General features: G+C 44.4%; 1 protein-coding gene across 1 annotated transcript; it reads left to right on the forward strand.

The window, feature by feature from the left end:
* Positions 1-17,362: 17,362 nt before the first annotated feature.
* Positions 17,363-18,256, forward strand: LOC147886233 (uncharacterized). The gene is made up of 3 exons (XM_087395035.1): positions 17,363-17,647; positions 17,769-17,837; positions 17,936-18,256. Exons 1-3 carry the CDS (start codon positions 17,540-17,542, stop codon positions 18,200-18,202), a joined length of 444 nt encoding a protein of 147 aa, XP_087251161.1. The 5' UTR covers positions 17,363-17,539; the 3' UTR covers positions 18,203-18,256.
* Positions 18,257-19,670: the final 1,414 nt, after the last annotated feature.

Raw genomic sequence — 19,670 nt, forward strand, 5'->3', positions numbered from 1 at the left:
TTACTTCAAGGGTAGAAGACAACATCCTAATGGTATCAAAGAGCAATTTGTGTGGTTTTGCAATACCTCGGTGGCCCATACCTGGTGTGTTGATTAGTCTATCTTAGCTCTGGTCATTCACCAGGGGTGTGGAAGGTTGCAATTGGGACTTCCATTAAAACACATGAAAAGGAACAGTTGCAACAAGAAGGTTTTGTGTTTGAGGAGGATGAAAGCCTACATGTTGAGGGAGCACATGTTGTAAGGAGTGCTACAAGAATGAGTCATGTTTGTGTGGGCCAAGGGGTAATAGAATAGTAAAGTGGTGATCAAAGTTGAGTAAATATTTTCAGGAGAATATTCAGAAGGCTTAGTGTTTGAATACTGAAGTTCTGCAAGAGAAAATAATTATTCCAAATGAAATGCATCTATTTCATGTGTGTATGGAGAGTTTCCACGATGCTCTTGCAAGGACTTCATGCAATGAGATGCAAAGAAAGGGATGTACATTCCATGTGTTTTTGTACATTCCATGAAAACACATCTACTTTGTCTTCATGGGTGTTTTGGGATTGAGTGACAAAGTGCATGAGTTCATGCACTAGGCTGCACTTACAAAGGTTGAATTGTTCCAGGCCTTGGCTTCTCGTCGAAACCAACCACAGAGGAGATGTTTTGGTTGGTGACCATACATATTTGAAATGTGTATGCGGGTGTACTAGCAAATTTTCAGAGACTACTTCACAGAAGCTATACTATAGTTTTGGTATATCCAATATGTAATTTTTGAAAGATGTTGCCAGTACAATGAAGATATGAGATTACGTTATCTTTTGATTTGCTTATGCATGTGCAAATCCCTTTGATTAACTTCTTGTTCATGTATGGTTCTTCTTGTTTGAGAGCAAAGATTGGTATACATGTTATTATTAATAGGTAGGGCACGAAGCTATTTCTATCTACCTCCAGAGTTGCAAATTCATAGACAATTTTCAGAGATGGTCAAGTCTTCTACGCAAACATTTGTTATAATGAAGCAAGATAGACATAAAAACTTATAGTTGTTTTGCACCCAACCACTATCCACCAATAATGAAAGCGAGGTCCTTCCTAGGCAGGTGTAAACATGGCTATACTTTTTTCCCAAGAGAAAAGGGTTTGACATCAATGATTGCTACTTTTGCAACATTGACAAAAGAACTCCAATGCTAAATTTGACTATGTAGGCTCGCTCGAATGAAGTCGCTCAAATTGTGGTAATCCCTTGTGTGTGTGTGTGGTACTAATGAAAGTTATTTTTGGACTTTGAACATCCACCCAAGGTCAATGTGCATTTGAAAGACATTAGGGAAGAAATGGAGTCTCAAAAGGGCCTCATAAGCAATGGATTAACAAATGGGTTAGGCCTAATGAAAGGGCCATGGTAGGGTTCAAAGGAGTCCTAACTCCCCTCACCTAGGTGGGTCAATCCCACAAGTGGCCCCACCGCTTACACCCCTCTTACAACTAGGTGCAATATACCATATTCAAAATTTGAAAATTGAAATTTTGAATTTTCAATTCTATTTCTCCCTCTCCCGTCTCTCCTCTCCTCCTCCATCACCCCTCCCTCCTCCTTGTTGAAAGATGTGAAGCTCAGACCACTATAAGAGTTGTATTGTGGATAAAAATCCTCATTGTAGGAGAATAGTGTGAAAGTGATAAGGAGTGTTATGATTGGAAGTGTATTTTCATGGATGAAGGAGATTACTATATCATGGCCTATTTTAGAAGTCTTAGACTAATGGGATGGAGTTCATGTTTTTGCTTCTGATCAGTATGCTCCAGTACTTTGAGCCTCCTTAGTTTTTCCTTCTTGATATCAGAGCTTCCTTTATCATCTTGTTGCCCTAAACATTGTCCCTCATCAATCATGTTTCATCCTACTAGTAGATGTTTTGCTCAGCTACAACCACCTTTCACTCCACTACAACCATCATCTTTTGTCTATGGCAAGCTTTAATTTCTTTGATACGTTGAAAAACCTGTGTTAATCATCCTTTTCCTTAGAGTTGTCTATATGTTGTCTAGTATACTATAACAGACCCCACCTATAGCTCTCCATTGGCTTTATTGAAGAGGCCAAATCATGATCTATGTGAACAGTTCTTCAAGGCTCTGTCGTCATCCCACGAGTCTCTTCCTATTCTGCACGATTCCTCTAAGATTTTCCAGAGTTTTGTGCTAAGTTAGAGCATCCCATAGCTACCCACCTAGACCTAGTTGTTCAGTGCATGTCTCTCAACCACGACATTTTGTTAGTAACAACATAACTACAATACTTTGGACTAGCTCAAGCTTATCATATGTGAATGAGATGTAGTAAGAGAAAGCTCTTTGTTGATTTCACAGGCTTTGAACAACAAGTCTTTTTGGACGATGATTGATGCCTAGTGACAATCATGTTTTTTAATTTCCTTCTTTGCCAAAGCTCCATCTTTGAGATACGTGGCATTTTTTATCTTTGGCCTCTTCTAAAGGCTAAGCATGCCATCTTCTTGTGAATCTATGAATCATAAGAGGCTTAAGGTGAAGAGAACCACAATAAAAAGGAAGGGTAAGTCCAAGAGTTGGTATTATAATCATGCAAAACAACAAGGCTTTTCTTTTTTTTTGTGCAACAATATGCATTTATATGGTTGTTGAGACTTCTTTGTAAGAGAGTAAAACATTACCAGGCAGTAAAGCTTGGTAAGACCACTCTAATGACTTTACATGATGTAGTAAATAAGTTCCCAGGAATCGAATTCCACACATGGCAATCCAAAATAATGTATTTATTCATGCGCAAGAATTTTTGGGGCTTGATTAAGGGGCGCGACTCACAAGAAACTCTATAAGATGAATGGAAAAGTAGCAATGAGAAGGCACTTGCTGTTAGATATCAATGCTCCACTCTCATGTAACTATGCGGGAATTAGCTAACTCTACTTGTAAGCCCCCCATATGAGGAGAAGGCATTTAAGTAGCTCGGTTATCCGCCGATAGGTCCTGGTTTGGACACCAGATGGGGGCCATGTGTGGCCTGATGGCTGGACGGAGTTGGCACACTGCCAACTAGGCTACATGCAAGTGCGGGAAGGCATCCCATGACTGACCGCATTGCAGGTAGACAGAGCATTTCTCAGGGCATCCCACTCTCGGGTTCTATCGTGTGGCCGGTGGCCTATTTCGAGACCGACCCCCAGTCGGCCGTTTTGGGCGGACTGGGTCGGTCACCCAATTGAGTCTAACCGACTACGAGTGGTGGCTATATAAGAGCAAGCTTGTGAAGTCCATCATCATCACTGGCTACAGCAACCCTGATCTCACCCTGATTCCTTAGCATCCAGCCTCCATCCTCTACTGTTTCCAGCATGCCATCGAAGCTTCTCTCACAAGAGCGAACGGCTGGGAGGCAGCGCCATCTATTGTATTAGTTTTACAGTAATCAAATTTTTGATTCTCCATACTATCTGTTTCTCTCTTGCATACGAGATCCTGTTATCTGTTGAGCACAGATGTTGTATTATTTTCTTACATGGTATCAGAGCCTGGACTCTAGCAAGAAGATTTGGTAGTGTATTTCTGTTTGCGAGCAGATTGTGAGAGATGGCCCAGCCCGCAAGACTACGAATCCCACCGTTTGGCAAAAGCAAAAAGTTGGATGGCACTAACTATCCACTCTGGAAGTTCAAGATGAAGACCATCCTAAGCGCATATGAGCTTTGGGATACTGCTACTGGGGTGGACGTGAAGCCGGTTGCAAGATCGGATCTAGCCAATGCAAGACAACAGATAGTACCAACTACAGATGAGATTCTCACGTGGACAAGAAGAAATGCAGATGCACTGTGTTCTATTGTCTACAGTGTAAGTGACTCTGTCATGGCATTAATTCAACATGTCCCCACAGCGGAGGAGGCATGGAAGGTCTTGAAAAATCAGTACGAGACCACGAATCAGATGCGGATTCAAAATCTAGAGACTCAACTTGTGAATGAGAAACTGTTTGAGTCTGAAGCGGCAGAGAAATTCATCACCAGGGTGAAGAATCTGCGCGATCAGATGACTGCGATTGGCATCACCACTAGCACGAAGGTGCATACGGATCCTCCCACCAAAGTACGATGGTCTTGTTACGATGCTAAATACGCAGAACATAAATCCGCCCCTCAACTTCGAGGATTTCAGTGTAATGCTTCTGGAGGAGGAGATGCATCAAAAGACGAGGACTGAAGAAGATTCAACTTTCTATGCTGGATCAAAGAAAGGTAAAGGTAAGGACTCTAGTAACCTATCTTCTTTTGATGATAAAAAGAGAAAGAAGAAGATCAAGTGCTTCTATTGCAATAAGGCAGGGCACAAGCAGAATGAGTGCTGGAAGAAGATTGCAGATGAGAAGAACGGAGTAAAGAACAGCACGCAGGCAGTACCAGTACAGTTGTTCGTAGCAATTGAGGAGATTTGCACGGAGGCAGTTCATGTACTTGCGGATGAACCTTGGATTATTGACAGTGGTGCATCACGCCACATGACCAGTCGGAAGGATTGGTATACCTCTCTACATCCGGTAGGGAATGACGTCCTGGTAGCAGTTGGCAATGATGCAAAATGTCCAGCAAAAGGAAAAGGTACGATTGCTCTCAAGTCATATGGAGTTGTAAAACAGTTGTCCGATGTTCTTTATGTGCCAAATAAAAGAGGAACTTGTTGTCCGTTTCTACGATCATGGATCAAGACCTCAAAGTTCAATTCGATAAGAATGGCGCACAGATTTTGGATCTTCAAGGGAAGGTCATTGGTAAAGGTACACGGTGCAACATCTACGAACTCTCAACTTTCAGTGCTCGAGCTGATGTGAGCAACACTAAGCTATGGCATGCGAGGTTTGGTCATCTAAACCTTAGTTCTTTAAAGGAGATGCATAAAAGTGGAATGATTGTAGACCTACCAGAAATTATAGATCTACCCGATGTATGTGAAGCTTGCATGATGGGCAAGCAGCATCGGCAACCCTTTCCTAGAGAGGCCAGTAGGGCACAGGCTCCTCTAGAGCTCGTTCACATGGACCTCTACGGAAAGATGGAGACGGAAGCTTTGGGTGGTTCCTACTACTTCATGATGCTGATCGATGACTACAGTAGAAGGATATGGATATACTTCCTGAAGACTAAAGATGAGGCTTTTAGTAAGTTCAAAGAATGGCATGTAATGGTCAAGAAAGAAACGGGGAGGAAGGTGAAGAAGTTGAGATCAGACAGAGGTGGTGAGTTCACATCAAGTGAATTCGAAAGTTACTGCAAAAGTCACGGGATCAAGAGGCAGAAACCCCCGCCACATACACCATAGCAAAATGGAGTAGCAGAGAGCAAGATGCGCGTCATCTGCAAAATGGGCAGAAGTATGATGAAAGGGAAAGATTTGCCAAAGAATTTCTGGGCTGAAGCATGTAACACGGCAATTTACATTCTGAATCGTAGCTACACGAAGGCTGTGAATGGGATGACCCCACTGCAGGCCTTTTCTGGTAAGAAACCTTCAGCTGCACATTTTAGAGTTTTTGGTTGTGACTGTTTTGTGCATGTCCCTGATGCTAACAGGACCAAATGGGAACCGAAGAGCCGAAAATGTATTTTCTTGGGCTAGAGTGAAGAGGCGAAGGGTTACCGTCTCTATAATCCTGTTACCAAGAAGGTAATAGTAAGTCGCGATGTGGTCTTCTCAGAACAGCCACATCAAATGGAGGAGGATGCTTCCTTCCCAGACAACCAGGACCAGGATATCCATCCAGTACAACCACCAATAGCAGACCAAACTCCCCCAACGGTGCTTGGGAGGATTCAAGATAAAGAAAAGGAAGAAGAGCCTACAGAACCACAACGGCAACAGCCATTCCCGAAGTGGGTAAAGCAGCTTTTGGATGGCAAAGAACCTCTAGCCATTGAGGAGGAACTATCTGAACACCGCCGGTCCAAGAGATTAGAGGAGCAAAGAAGGGCGCATGAACACTTGGTCAACTATGCTTTGATGACAGAGGTGATCCGTGCTGAAGAACCCAAGTGTCTTGAAGAGGCACAAGGTGATGATAGGTGGATGGAGGCTATGCAATCGGAGTATGGCTCCATAATAAAGAACAACACTTGGGACCTTGTGGATTGACCACCAAAATGCAAGGTAATCGGCACCAAGGGGGTGTACAAGACCAAGTACAAGTCTGACGGCATGTTGGATAAGTACAAGGCTCGGCTCATGACAAAAGGATTCGCACAGGTACATGGTTTTGATTATCAGGATACCTTTGCTCCCACAGCTCAACTAACCACAATTCATAGTGTTTTGGCTTTAGCAGCACAGTGAAGTTGGCCTATGTTTCAGATGGATGTAAAATCCGCCTTTCTCAATGGAGATCTCAAGGAGGAGGTATACGTGGAACAACCACCAGGTTTTGTGATCCCCGGTTCAGAAGGTAAAGTCTGTAAATTGAAGAAGGCACTTTACGGGTTGAAACAGGCCCCACGAGCATGGTACCAGCGGATTGATGCCTACTTTCTGCAAAACGGGTTCAGGAGGAGCCCATCTGATGCAAATTTGTATATCTTTAGAGAAGGAGGCAGGTGTATGATCGTGGTCCTTTATGTGGACGACCTTGTCATAATAGGGAACCATGAAGAGAAGATCTCGCAGACAAAGCAGTTGCTAGGAAGAGAGTTTGAAATGACAGACCTCGGATTGATGCATTTTTGTTTGGGGATTGAGGTTTGGCAAGAGCCAAAACAGATCTTCATCTCACAACTGAAGTATGCTGGAGAGATACTGAAGGCATTTGGCATGGCTGAGTGCAAGACAGTTGGCACCCCTATGGAGGTTGACGTGAAGCTCTCAAATGAGGATTCATCACCACTGGTGGATGAAGCGAAGTACAGAAGGCTTGTGGGCAGCTTGATTTACTTGTGCAACACGCGGCCAGACATCAGCTTTGCGACTGGTGTACTAAGCAGGTTTTCCAATAAGCCCGGGAGAACCATTGGAGGGCAGGGATACAGGTGCTGAAATACATCAAAGGCACACTTGATTATGGCATCACCTATACCAAGGGAAACATCTTGACCAGATTCTGTGACTCGGATTGGACAGGAGACGTGGACAGCAGGAGATCAGTGACAGGTTACTGTTTCTCACTTGGATCTAGATCTGTGTCATGGGTCAGCAAGAAGCAACCTACAGTTGCTCTTTCTTCTACCGAGGCTGAGTACAAATCAGCATGTTTTGCTTCTTGTGAGGCCATGTGGTTGAGGAGGATTTAGGGGGACATGGGTGCAGTGCAGAACAAGCCTACGCAGTTATCATGTGACAATCAGAGTTGCATGGTGATTGCAAAGAACCCTGTATTCCACATTGGTGATGGAGAGGTCGACTTGGTGTACTATCCGACTACAGAGAATGTTGCGGACATCTTCACGAAGGCTCTTGGAAGAGACTTGCTGGAGAGGCATCTTCATCGACTTAGCATTGGCCCGAAAAAGTAAGTTCACTTGCGGGTGGACATTGAGGGGGGGTGTTAGATATCAATGCTCCACTCTCGTGTAACTACGCGAGAATCAGCTAACTCTACTTGTAAGCCCCCCATATGAGGAGAAGGCATTTGAGTAGCTCGGTTATTCGATAGGTCCTGGTTTGGACACCAGATGGGGGTCATGTGTGGCCTGATGGCTGGACGGAGTTGGCACACTTCCAACTAGGCTACATGCAAGTGCGGGAAGGCATCCCATGATTGACCGCACGGAGGGTAGACGGAGCATTTTCCGGGGCAGTCCACTCTCGGGTTGCGGGGCTCGTTCGAAGCCCCAGATGATCCCGGATGGCTGTGGGTCAAATAGTAACCGTAGGTTAGTTGCTCTATTGTGTGCACTGGTTCTATCGTGTGGTCGGTGGCCTATTTCGGGACCGACCCCCAGTCGGTCGTTTTGGGCAGACTGGGTTGGTCACCCAATTGAGTCTAACCGACTACGAGTGGTGGCTATATAAGAGCAAGCTCGTGGAGTCCATCATCATCACTGGCTACAGCAACCCTAATTCCTTAGCATCCAGCCTCCGTCCTCTACTGTTTCCAGCATGCCATCGAAGCTTCTCTCATAGGAGCGCACGGCTGGGAGGCAGCGCCATCTATTGTATCAGTTTTATAGTAATCAAATTTTTGATTCTCTATACTATCTGTTTTTCTCTCTTGCATACGAGATCTTGTTATCTGTTGAGCACAGGCGTATTATTTTCTTACACTTGCCTCTATATCCTATAATCTTTGTGATAAGGTTATTCATCAATTTGATGGTATCAACATGATGGGCACTCAAAGCCAACGTTTTGATCCATGAGGTTCTCATCAATTGCTGAATTGTTAGTTTTTATATATTGTCTTTGGATATAGATGTATTCTTTTTTGTTCAATTATTACTCGACAATGCTCTCAAAAATTGCTAAGTTGCTATAAACTATCTTTAGATGTAATCTCTTTATTCTTGCTCTTAGCAATGATTGAGTTGTTATACTTGCCGGGTGTAATCTCTTTTGAAACTTTAATATAACTTATAAGAAATTGCAATCGTTGGATAAGAAATTGATGCTTTTTTGTTTGTTTAAGGATTAACTGCAAGTAGTACTAAAATAGTTCCAGGAACCACCGTTGTGGTTGCAAGAAAATACATTTTCCTTGCAATCTGCACTAAAATAGATCCAGCACAATGGTTGCACAAGGAAATGCATTTTCCTTACAAGCAGCACTGAAATAGTCCCAAGAACAAGCATGGTGGTTGCAAGGCAATACATTTTTCTTGGTTTAGGATTAACTGTAGCTCGCACTAAAATAGAACCAACGTGGTGGTTGTGCATTTAGAACTAACTTTTAACCACTTGTTTTAAACTATTAATTGCACTCTCATTACACTATAACAACATTGTTTCAACCACCGGCAATGACAATGCTAAGAACAAAAGAGACCCCTTAATGTGAAATATATGAACAATTGTGGGACTCCAATGCGGGTCTCATGTCACCCATCCAATTAAGGTAAATACATTTTCTTTAGTTTAATTAAGAGTAGATACAGTCACCTCCACAAGAACCGGTGTGGTGGTCACTTCAAGCCAACATCAGCGCGGTGATCTTGCGAATCTAGATTAGAGTAAAAAAGTTGCACGTAGATGACAAACTAGCGAGTTGCACGTAGATGATAGGTGGCGATCTGTGGGTAGATGATAGGATAGATTGTGGATGGTATGATGCACAAAGATGCAACACAGAGACTGTGTGAAGCAGGGCAGAACTGCTCGTCTAGTGACATGTGTCGAGCTTTGTGGGTCCAGAATAGCAATTTTTTGATAGATTGTCTCATTATGAAGCCAATAACATTAGGAAAAATTCCAGCAACAGTGACAGATTGGTAAAATTCAAAATATCGCCGACCAGTGCATTGCATCGTAACCCTCAAACTACCCCTAATATAGTTTCGCAAGCAACTATAGATGCACACATCTGATCATTGCCATTGAAATTGAAGTGAAGAACACAAGTTGTGGCCTCACAATTAATGGGCATTTGCGGCAGTAACATCGGGCCACCAGGTGGTCACCTCACAAGCTAGCTAGTCTCTATTTAGTTGGTCTATTCTAGCAATTCATTGATCATCGCCATGGTGTCAATGGTAAGATGTAGTTTGTCATGGCTTGCCAGATAAGCATACCAAGGCTGCAATATAAGAAAGTTGAAAGGCTTGCTCAAGGCACACGAAACTAACTCTGGGGTGAGTAAAGATATGACATGGTATCACAATGGCAATGAAAGAAACTTTTGCACTGTTTGAGAAGGGAGAAACAAAGAGAAGAAAGTAGCAGAACATCAACAAGAAGTAGTTGTAGATGCATGCATTTGATCATTGCCATTGGAGTGAAGAACACAAGCTGTGGTCTAAACCCGATTGTGCATTGACCCATTATGTATGGAGAAACATCTATCAATAGTTTTAGTCGACTAAAAGAGCTAGATGAAGTGAGTTTTGAGGATTGGTTCTTCAAACACTAGCAACTAATCTGAAGCACAACATAGTAATAAAGGAAAAGGGACCTTGAACTAGGGATGGCAGCTATATCAAACGGCAAATCAGAGGTTCAAGGTGAGCAGATGGCTCACATACCAACAATTTTAGCATCCGGCAAAATCTTGATGAAGAGGATATCAAATTTATAGCTTTCGATTCACACATACAGATAATTGAGATACTAGATTTGAAGGTGCAATAAAACATTCTAGAGAAAGGGCTTGCTGCTAGTGATTTGGAAATGTTCTCTTTCGAGAAGGCCAATGAGACAAAGGAAATGCAAGGGAGCTTAGAGATAGACCAAGCTAAGATGCTAGCTCCCATAAAGGAAAAAAAGATAAAGATTTCTTAGACAATTATACGAAGCAACATGTTGGCAAATGAATCAACCAAACCTTTATCTATTATCACCATTAGTCCTTAGTGAAAATTAAGAATAAAGATGGTAAGAGAGAGAACATTTTGGCTCATCTTCAATCTCTTAGTTCAATTGGGAATTTGTAGTGATATGCTAAGAATGACCTCATAATACTCATAAAACATTACTCTTTTTTTCTCTCACAAAAAGAGAGAGAGAGAGAGAGAGAGAGAGAGAGAGAGAGAGAGAGAGAGAGAGAGAGAGAAGCAAACCTATAAACTTGCTGGTACAAATTCAATAGACATATGACTAACACATTGTAGCCTAATTAGACTTAGACTTAGCCTAGTTAGTCTTAGACTTGCAACTACAAACAAAACATCTAATAGTCAATTAATGGACGTTCAACAAGAGCAGTAGACATACTTGTAAAATCGATGTCCGTGGAGTTGCTACTATTAGCCACACCCTCCTCTTGATGGGTCTCGAACCTGTGTTGCGTCTGCAAACTCCTGATTCTTCTTTCTTGAACAATGTCTTCCCCTCAATCCTACGCCCCAGGCTACTTCCTAAGCTGCATGTCATACAATCTCAATCTCTCTTTCCTACCAGCTACTTCTTGCCTTGTGAGACAAGACATGCAAATCGGGATGATGATAGATTTAGGGGTCTTTGGTTTGTCCGTAGCGGATACGGCAGGCCCAACAATCGCCGGAGCTCTTTTTCGGCACCAGACAGATCAGGGAGGTTGTCTATAAACATATATTTATAATCAAAACTCATATGTGCATAAGCATATGTGTAGTGCAGTGGTGGTTAGAGCGCTCAGATGGTTGTAGACAGGGCATGGGTTCGATCCCTACGTCCATAGACTTTTCTTAGCTCTGCAATCCGTATTTTCGACCCTCGGAGGGAGGGGTCCACGCCTCTTCAATGCATAGAATACAATAAAGGGGATACCCCTCAATTTATCCCCAAGCTACAAATCGTCTCTCCCCCCTGGTTTCTATCTCAATCTTGCTCTTGTTGTTCTTCTTGCATTCCGGATGACTCCTGCCATTAATCTCTCTAGTAACGTAAATCTTGCCTTTTTCTACGCGATTCTTGAAAAGAAATTCTTAGTGCGAGTATGAAATACGATGTGAATGGAGGTAAGAAGAATATGTGATGAATTTCTCGCTGAGGTTGGCATACGAACCTTCTTGATAGCATCCAAGATATTTCGACTGTGGGGCCCTCAAACCTTATGGATTTCAGACATTTCGACTACCTTGATCGATTTTAGACATTCCGCCCGCTGTAAAATTTAATTAATTGGAAAAATTCAATATGAGTTCCCTATTTAATTAATTGCACAAATTCAATCTACATCACTCTTCTAATCACCCCTACATCCAAATCAATTAATTAATTTGTTCTCGCTCCCTCACTGGCTATTAACCTATCCATATTCAAATCAATTAATTAATTTGTTTCACTAGGCGCCTATTAACCTATCCATATTCACTGATTATTTCTTTTCCCTCCCTTTTAGCACTATTCCTGCTCCTCTCCCTGATCTCTCTCTACCTCACTATTGCTCTCCTTTCAGCTCTACCCGCTCCCAGCCCCGGCCCTCTCCCTCCCCCTCGTCTCCTTGCGCTTCCTTCTCTCCCTGCACACAATCCTTCCCCTTCTCTCCCTTCACCCAGACGGTCACCCCCCCCAGTCACGAGGGCAAAGTTTTCCCTAAATTTTTTTTCCTTTTCTCTTTTCCTTTGCTCCTCGGTTTGGTCCCCTACCGGGATCCCAAAGTACCTACTTGACCTCTGGATTTGAAACTGCCTTGTTGATGTGAACTTCCACCTGACTGACTATCCTTCACCTTTACCAAGGTGACCTGGTCCTTCAGACGCTCAGAGGAATGGAATAGAACTCCTTCCGAGAGCTATGGCCTTGTTGATGTGAACTTCCACCTGACTGACTATCCTTCACCTTTACCAAGGTGACCTGGTCCTTCAGACGCTCAGAGGAATGGAATAGAACTCCTTCCGAGAGCTATGGTTTTGGAGAACCGCTCCTTCGTATAATGCTTGCCGAAGCATCGTGTAACAAAAGTAATGCCCGAGGCTTGCTCCGGAAACTCAGGACAAGAGGGGGAACACGGCTGTGAAGTCTGTTTCCAAAAGCCCCTTGTCTGGCTAGTTGAGCCTAACTAAAGTTAGTCGGGGCTAAACTGTCCAAACCGCCAAAAAGAACTGGCTGTACCTCCAGACTTAGCGGACTGTGCCAAAAGAATAGGCCAACCGCCGGGAATCGAACTCAGAACCTCCAAGTAACTTCACGCAGAACCTCTCGTCGAGCTAGCCAAGTGGCTTGGTCTTGGTTAGTGTAACCAAAACCTACCACTTAGTCATGTAGTGTCTCTTCCTTCACGACCCAAAACTCTGTGCGGCCGAACAGGGTATTTGCACCCTCGACTTTCCACCTCGTACTTGAAGAGCCAACCGCCAAGCCAACTCTTGGTTGGTGTAACCGAGAGTGGCCACTTGCTTATATCTCGTCCTTGCCTGAACGCGGGTGCTCCCAAAAGGATAGCACGCCGCCTCGTCAAGATTCGAAGGCAGAACCTCCGGGAACCAACTCGCAGCAACTAAGGTGGAGCTAGCCACGAAGCCAAGTCTTGGTCAGTGTAACCAAGCGAGACCCCTTGACTATATTGTGATCTGTGTAGTTAAGCAAAAAGGAGTTGGCCCCTTGTCGGCTCGCGCTCTGCACCCCCCCTGCCGGACTCGAACCCAGAACCTCTGCGAAGATACTCGAGATACCTCACGGCTCGGCTCAACACCGGGGCCGTGGCCTTGCTTGTGACCCACTCCTATCCATATGCTTTTATAGAAGACTTGGAGCTTGGCGGCTATGGCGACCTCCCCTTCACCATGCGCACGTCGAAGGGCAACTCTCTAGCGTCACACGTCTTCTACAGGTAGGTGGGTACTCGCATGGAAGAGGGTGCTGTCAATGGTACACGCGATCGACCGTGAGAGCTCTTCCCGACCTTTCCATCGTCTTCCGTCCGGTTCCGTCGATGGGTTTCCGTCGATGGTCTAGACCTTCGTCGGGTTTGTTCGTGCCATCCGAGGCACGGCTAAGATCATGTGCTCGGCCCTGTGATCTCGTAGGTGGGGCGATGCTCTGTACTCAAGGGCTGGATCAATGGAGTTGTGGAGCACTTGTAGGAACCTTTCCAAGGCTTCGACGTGATGGAACTGCAGTTCTGTCACCTTCCGTTAGACGATGGCGGGATCTCAGTCAGCCAATTCTCCCTCGTCCTAGCTCCGCGAGCTCTGTAGCTTTGTAGGGGAGATATTCAGGAGGGTCTCCAGACCCTCACGAAGTTCTGGATCGAATGGTCCACTACACGGGTCGCGTTGCTCTCTGCATCGACCAGAAGATCCCCTGAGCGAACACCTCGACAGACACGGCTCCTCCCACAGGATACCGATCGATCTGCCCACTTGTAGGTTTCTTCCTTGAGCCAAGGGGAAGCCCTAGCTCAAAGGTGGGCTGACGAAAACACTTGCACGTTCAGAACTTAACGAACGGGAGCGTAACGATGCATGCCATCTATCTACCTCAACTTTTAGAGCAAAACACTCAGAGAGAGAGACAACGAATGTTCTGTATTAAAAAAGAAGAGGCCCTGTGGTCAAAATGCCACAGGGTAAAGACTACATGGAGGCATCTCTCAGATGCAGAAGAAAAATCCTCACACTCTCTCAGAATTACAGCAGGAGCTCGCAGCTCACGTATCCTCCCAATTCTGGTCTTGGACTTCTCTGAATCCCTGTGTGTGTAAGTTTGACTTTTGGAGGGAGTATCCCCCTTGGTTCCAATGTTCAGCCGCCTTCATTAAGGCTTCATTCCCTCATTTGGTACCTTTTCCGCAACAGATTCTTTGAAGGGCCAATCAATTCAAATATTCCCGTTTGAATTGAGTCCTTTAGAGCCATAGTTGGGAGTCCAACCTTACCATGGGCTGCTCCCCTTGGTTAGGTCCTAGGGATGTCAAAGGGTTGCTCAAAAGGGGGCAACGACTCCCTCCTTGCTGCCGATGTCGAATCCGAAGGTGATGAGGACGGGCGGACTGAGACTCAGTCCCTTGTCAACGGGCCACCCGTTCCCCCCTCCTTTTGTACTATGTAGGGCAGCAGAAGGTTCAAGATGGTGAAGCTTCTGGAGTAAGCCCCTTCGCAAATTTTCTCATCGAGCCTTACATTAATCGATATATCTTCTCATCGAGCAAATTGAGACTATTTGTCTTAACTTGGTTAGCATATATGCTCCAAATGGCTCAGCTGATAGAGTGGAATGTTGGAATGCCTTGAATCAATTAATGACAGTCGATAAATGGTTACTGGTAGGCGATTGGAATTTTACCGAAGCAACAGTAAACAGGTATCACCCGAGTGATGGATTTCCACAGGCTGAATCTGAGGTCTGGGATACTTTATCTTCAACTATGTATTAGATGACTGTGCTGAATTTGATCCTGAGGGGCTTGGGGGTTATTCGTGGAGTAACAGAAGAAAAGGGGATGCCTACAAAGCAGGAAGGCTTGATAGAGTTTATGCTTCTGAAGATGGATGGTGGATAAGGGTCCCTGTGGAGGGCATTTGCTTGCTTAACACTTGTCTCTCTGATCATTGTCCAATTGTTTGGAGGTTCAGGATTCCAGCGGCTATTGGTTGCTCATTAGATGTACCTTTTAAATTGGATAAGAGATCTCTTCAGTCAAAAAAAATCTACAGGCTGATACGACTCGACTTGGAGAAAGGCTAGACTCCAAAGTGAGGATCCCTGCATTCGCTGGGATTTAGCGGTGAGGCCGATTTTGATTGCTGCTAGAGATTGGGCTAAGAAGGATAGGCTAAGGTACGGTTTGAGGTCGGCTTTGGACGAGGGCCCTACAAAGTACACTGTCTACAGAATTGGAGCTGGAGTTGAATGCTAGAGAGGTAGAGGAAGCGGAAAGGGCAAGAACGGTGAGTAGACAAACATGGTTACAGCTTGGGGATTGCCCTATTAAGTTTTTCTTTCAGGCTGTTAAATATGAGAGACAGAGAGAGCTAATTGATAGGGTGATGGGTTCGGATGGCAAGATTGAGACAAAGTTTTGGCATATTGCTAATGTATTCTTGATGCATCTAATTAAGGTCTCCTTGGGCAACCGGTGGTACGGGATAATACTGGGAAGAGGCTGTTTTGTGTGTGCTTGAAGAAATTCAGCCTTCCATTTCTGTGTCACAACGGACTGTATTAGACAGGCCTTTTAGTTTTGATGAGCTGTGGGATGCTGGGTGTACGATAGCTCTGTTGCTGTTTGCTATAGGCTCTGTTCCCCTTATCAGATTGCTGAAGCGGGACATGAGGGAGGGTAACATGAATGGGCTGATTCTTCTGTCTGGGGATCATCTATCATCTCAGTTGTTTGCAGATGATCTGATGGTATTCTGCAGGGAAGAGAAAAGATCCGTGGAAACTCTTATGCACTCAGTTTCTATTTTTTGCAGAGCTTCGGGATCGGTGTGTAGTTGGAGCAAATCCTTTGGTATCAGATTGACAAGGGGAAGTGAGCCAGATTGGGTAAATGAGCTTCCCATACATTGGATTGGAAAAGGTGGGGTCCTCAAATATTTAGGTGTGCCTATCGGTGTAGACATATCTGTTAAACAACATTTTCAATGGTTCAAAGAGCGCATAAAGGCCAAACTTCGGGTGTGGCATGGTATGATTCTGGGTTGGAATGCCAGGCTTCTTATTGTCAAGCATATATTATCTGCTTCAGTCACGTATATTGCTACAGTATGAACTTCAAATCTACACATTGGATGGAGATTGAGAAACTTTTCAGGGCTTTCTTATGAGCTGAAGATAGTGGGAAGAGACATGCATTATATTGCGTGGGATACGTTCAAGGCTCCCAAGCTGTTGGGGGGTGTAGGCCTACCGGACATCTCATGTAAAAACGTGGCTCTGGTGTCAAAATGGGTACCCCGTCTTTTCATCAGCAATGCCCCATGGGCCGTGCTGGCTAGATGGTTCATTGAACAGGGAAAGGGTGTAAAGGTAGGCAATTGGAATGGGATGTCTTGGTATGAAAGACTTCCATTGAGGATCTCAGGTTCTGACATGATGCAAGGCCCGGTTGGCGTGTGGAAGGTTTGTACATCTAAGATGGTATGGAAGGGGAAGGGGGGGCTGAGAGGGGATGCCAGTTTGAGTGAATCCATATGGTGGAGCAATGTTGTGAGGATTGATGGCCAATCTTTGGCTAGGCAAGACATTTCCAAAGCCCGTAGTATATTCAAGAAAGGGTTGAGGTACTGGTCTCAAATTTGGGTCCCTACCTCTGGGAATTGGAGGGCAATAGGTGATATTTTGTTGCACTTTTTTGCTGTCGGTTCAAGAAACAGCTTTCCTTCATAGGATCCTCTGCAGCTTGGCCCACAAATTGCATTGAGCTGAAGTCTCAGAGACCTTCACAATGGTTTTTAGGGAGGACATTTTAAAAAACATCTCAGCAAGACTGGTGTATAGAAGTCTGTTTCCAGCTCTTAATAGCAAATGGGGGCTGAGACGTACTTCGGGATGGTGACGGAAAAGGTTGAAAGATATTTGGGTCAGGCTGGGTAAATTGAATTTTCTGGCCTGGAAACACCACCCAGAGTAACATCAAAATCCATTGATAATATCAGATTTTGGATGTTACTCTGGGTGGTGTTTCCTTGCTTTTAGCGTGCCCATGCCGACTCTTTAGGCCAATTTTTGTCGTTCAGGTCTTTGTTGGGACTCACCCACCCTTATAATACAAGCTGGCCGTCAAGTTTATATATATATATATATAAAACTCATCGAGCCTTACGTTAATGGACATAATCCAACAACATTGCACCCGCCCGCCTCGCTCAAGTAAATAAATAGATGACAAATCCAGGATTGCAGTCGGGAGGGAGTCGGGGGGGTTTTCCATTCCAGTCGACGTATAAAATGCTTGTGAACCGTCTGGGATTATCATCAGCAATCCGGTCGAAGTACTATACCTGCAACAATGGCTGCTACAGTGTGTTCCAGCGACCTTTTCCTCATTACTTTCTTCTGCGCTGTCATTCTTGGCATGCAGGTTGCCTCTTCCGCCAGAGTACCTCGCCCGGCACCGGTGAGGCATCTGCGCGCTCTCTCTCTCATACACACACCTGTTTTTTGGGTGCTCGTCTTGATCAAGCTCTAGTTCTCGGACTCATTGAGTATACGTGTTCGCCTTTGTTTCATCCCTCCAGCGTCCAGCTATTGAAGAACCTTTCCGCCCTTCGTCCGCTCCGTCAGTACCTCGACCTCCAGGTCGACGGGTAACGATCGCTCCCCGCTCTATCGTTCGACATGTTCACATGGCACCATTGTTATAAGTAGCAAGCTGTTACAGCTCTTGTGCACTGTGTTTGTGCAGGACCCGCCTATCTTAATCCTTCCGCCGCCGTCCCTCCACGGTAGACGTCTCCACGGCTACCGGAATCCCGTTGCCAACAATGATCCCGTCAGTGTTCCCGCCATCGGAAGCCCGTCTCCGCGTAATATCGTCAACGACTACCAGGATCCCGTTGCCAACAACGATCCCGTCAGTGTTCCTCCCATCGGAGGCCCGTCTCGGCGTGTACTGTCGTCGACGACTACCAAGACCCCGTTGCGAAAAATAATCCCATTGTTCCTCCCATAGGCAGTCGGTCCGCCTTGTCGTCAACGACTATCATGGTCCCGTTGCCAACAATGATCCCGTCAGAGTGCCTCACCCGTCACTTTTGTAGAAAGGATGACTTGTAGTCACAAAATCCTTGTTTTGTTCTTGACAGCGCGACTAAAGTTCGTAGCTTTTTCTCAGATATGCTCAGATCTACGTAGTAACAGAGTATATGACAAAGGAAATTTCTTTATTTGGTATCCTTCTTTTCCACAGCTCTTTTATTTATGTCCGTCGTTCATCTTAACATAAGATCACTGATCAGGGACCGTGATCTTTTTATTTCGTGTTCTCCTCCACTTACAAAGATGTGACTAATTGTAGAGGAGATCACATTGGCAAAGGTGATGGTAAATGCAAGAGGTGTCCAAGGGCACAAAGAGGACATCTTGGCATCTCTTTGTTTCATGTCCAAATCCCAAAGAGGTAGATTCAATAGGAGAGCCCATAAATTGGATCTAGACTAGGGTCAAGCATGAAGTTTCAATCCAATTTGGAGCACACCAATTTAGAGCACATGGATTGTGGTCTACTTTGGGTTGCTAGAAATAATTTGGAGTTTAATACTGCTCTCAAAACCTTAAGGAAGCATTTGTCTATTGGCTTAACAAACACAATAGATCCATGAATTGGAAGCCTTGAAAGGTTACTTTATCTCTCTTTCCTAATAAAGGCTTTTTTTGAGGTGGTCTTTAGTTTGTTTCCACAAGCATAGAAATAGATTGATCAGAACATAGGAAATTTCAATTAAGCACATGTGCAACTTCAAAAGGAGATGGAAGACCATGTAGTAAGCCATTAAATCCACAAAGAAAAGGAATTCTTTTTTCCATTGTTTATGGTTCAATACGTTCATTAAGAAAACTCTATTATTAAGAATCTGTTGGGATAAAAGTAAAAAACAAAACAAATAAACATAAGTATAGAAGTGGCATGCACATGCCACTTATAAATCATAATCAATGAATAACTTATATTGGAAAATCAAATACAAAAATTCCCTCGTAAGGGGCATGAATGTATAATCCTCCAATGCATGAGTACAAAAACTCCCACACAAAGGCATGAGTATATAAAGTCATAACAAGAAATCCCAGAAAGGGTATACAAACTCATAAAAAAGAAGAGAGATATGTAGACTTTCGGGTGTGCAGACCCACAGCATGAGTTCCTTGGGCTTTGCAATTTGCATCACTTCATCAGCTGTTGGATAATTAAGGGACTCCGTGAATGATGCAGCACCAGGCTTAAAAATTGAGGAGGATGGGATGGGCGGCTAGAGTCTGGAGGTCAAAGGGGCAGAGGAGAGACAAAGAAGTGGGTTGGAGATCTAAGGAGAAGTATGACATGGCTTAGATGGGGCGGCAGTGGTCGAGGTTACGGTGGAGGATGGTTTAAAGGTCGTTAGGAGGAAGTGGAGTAGTGAGGTCTAAGTGGAAGATGAGGT

This window comes from Dipteris shenzhenensis, chromosome 24, assembly GCF_047967505.1.
Source record: "Dipteris shenzhenensis isolate YYH24624 ecotype China chromosome 24, Dip_SZ_1.0, whole genome shotgun sequence".
NCBI classification, from domain to species: Eukaryota; Viridiplantae; Streptophyta; class Polypodiopsida; order Gleicheniales; family Dipteridaceae; genus Dipteris; species Dipteris shenzhenensis.

Bases quoted from the DNA above. Each gene is read 5' to 3' on its own strand.
- LOC147886233 (XM_087395035.1), top strand. From the start codon at position 17,540: ATGGCTGCTACAGTGTGTTCCAGCGACCTTTTCCTCATTACTTTCTTC. The intron at 17,648-17,768 runs GTGAGGCATCTG...TCATCCCTCCAG, and splicing joins GAGTACCTCGCCCGGCACCG to CGTCCAGCTATTGAAGAACC. The intron at 17,838-17,935 runs GTAACGATCGCT...GTGTTTGTGCAG, and splicing joins CTCGACCTCCAGGTCGACGG to GACCCGCCTATCTTAATCCT.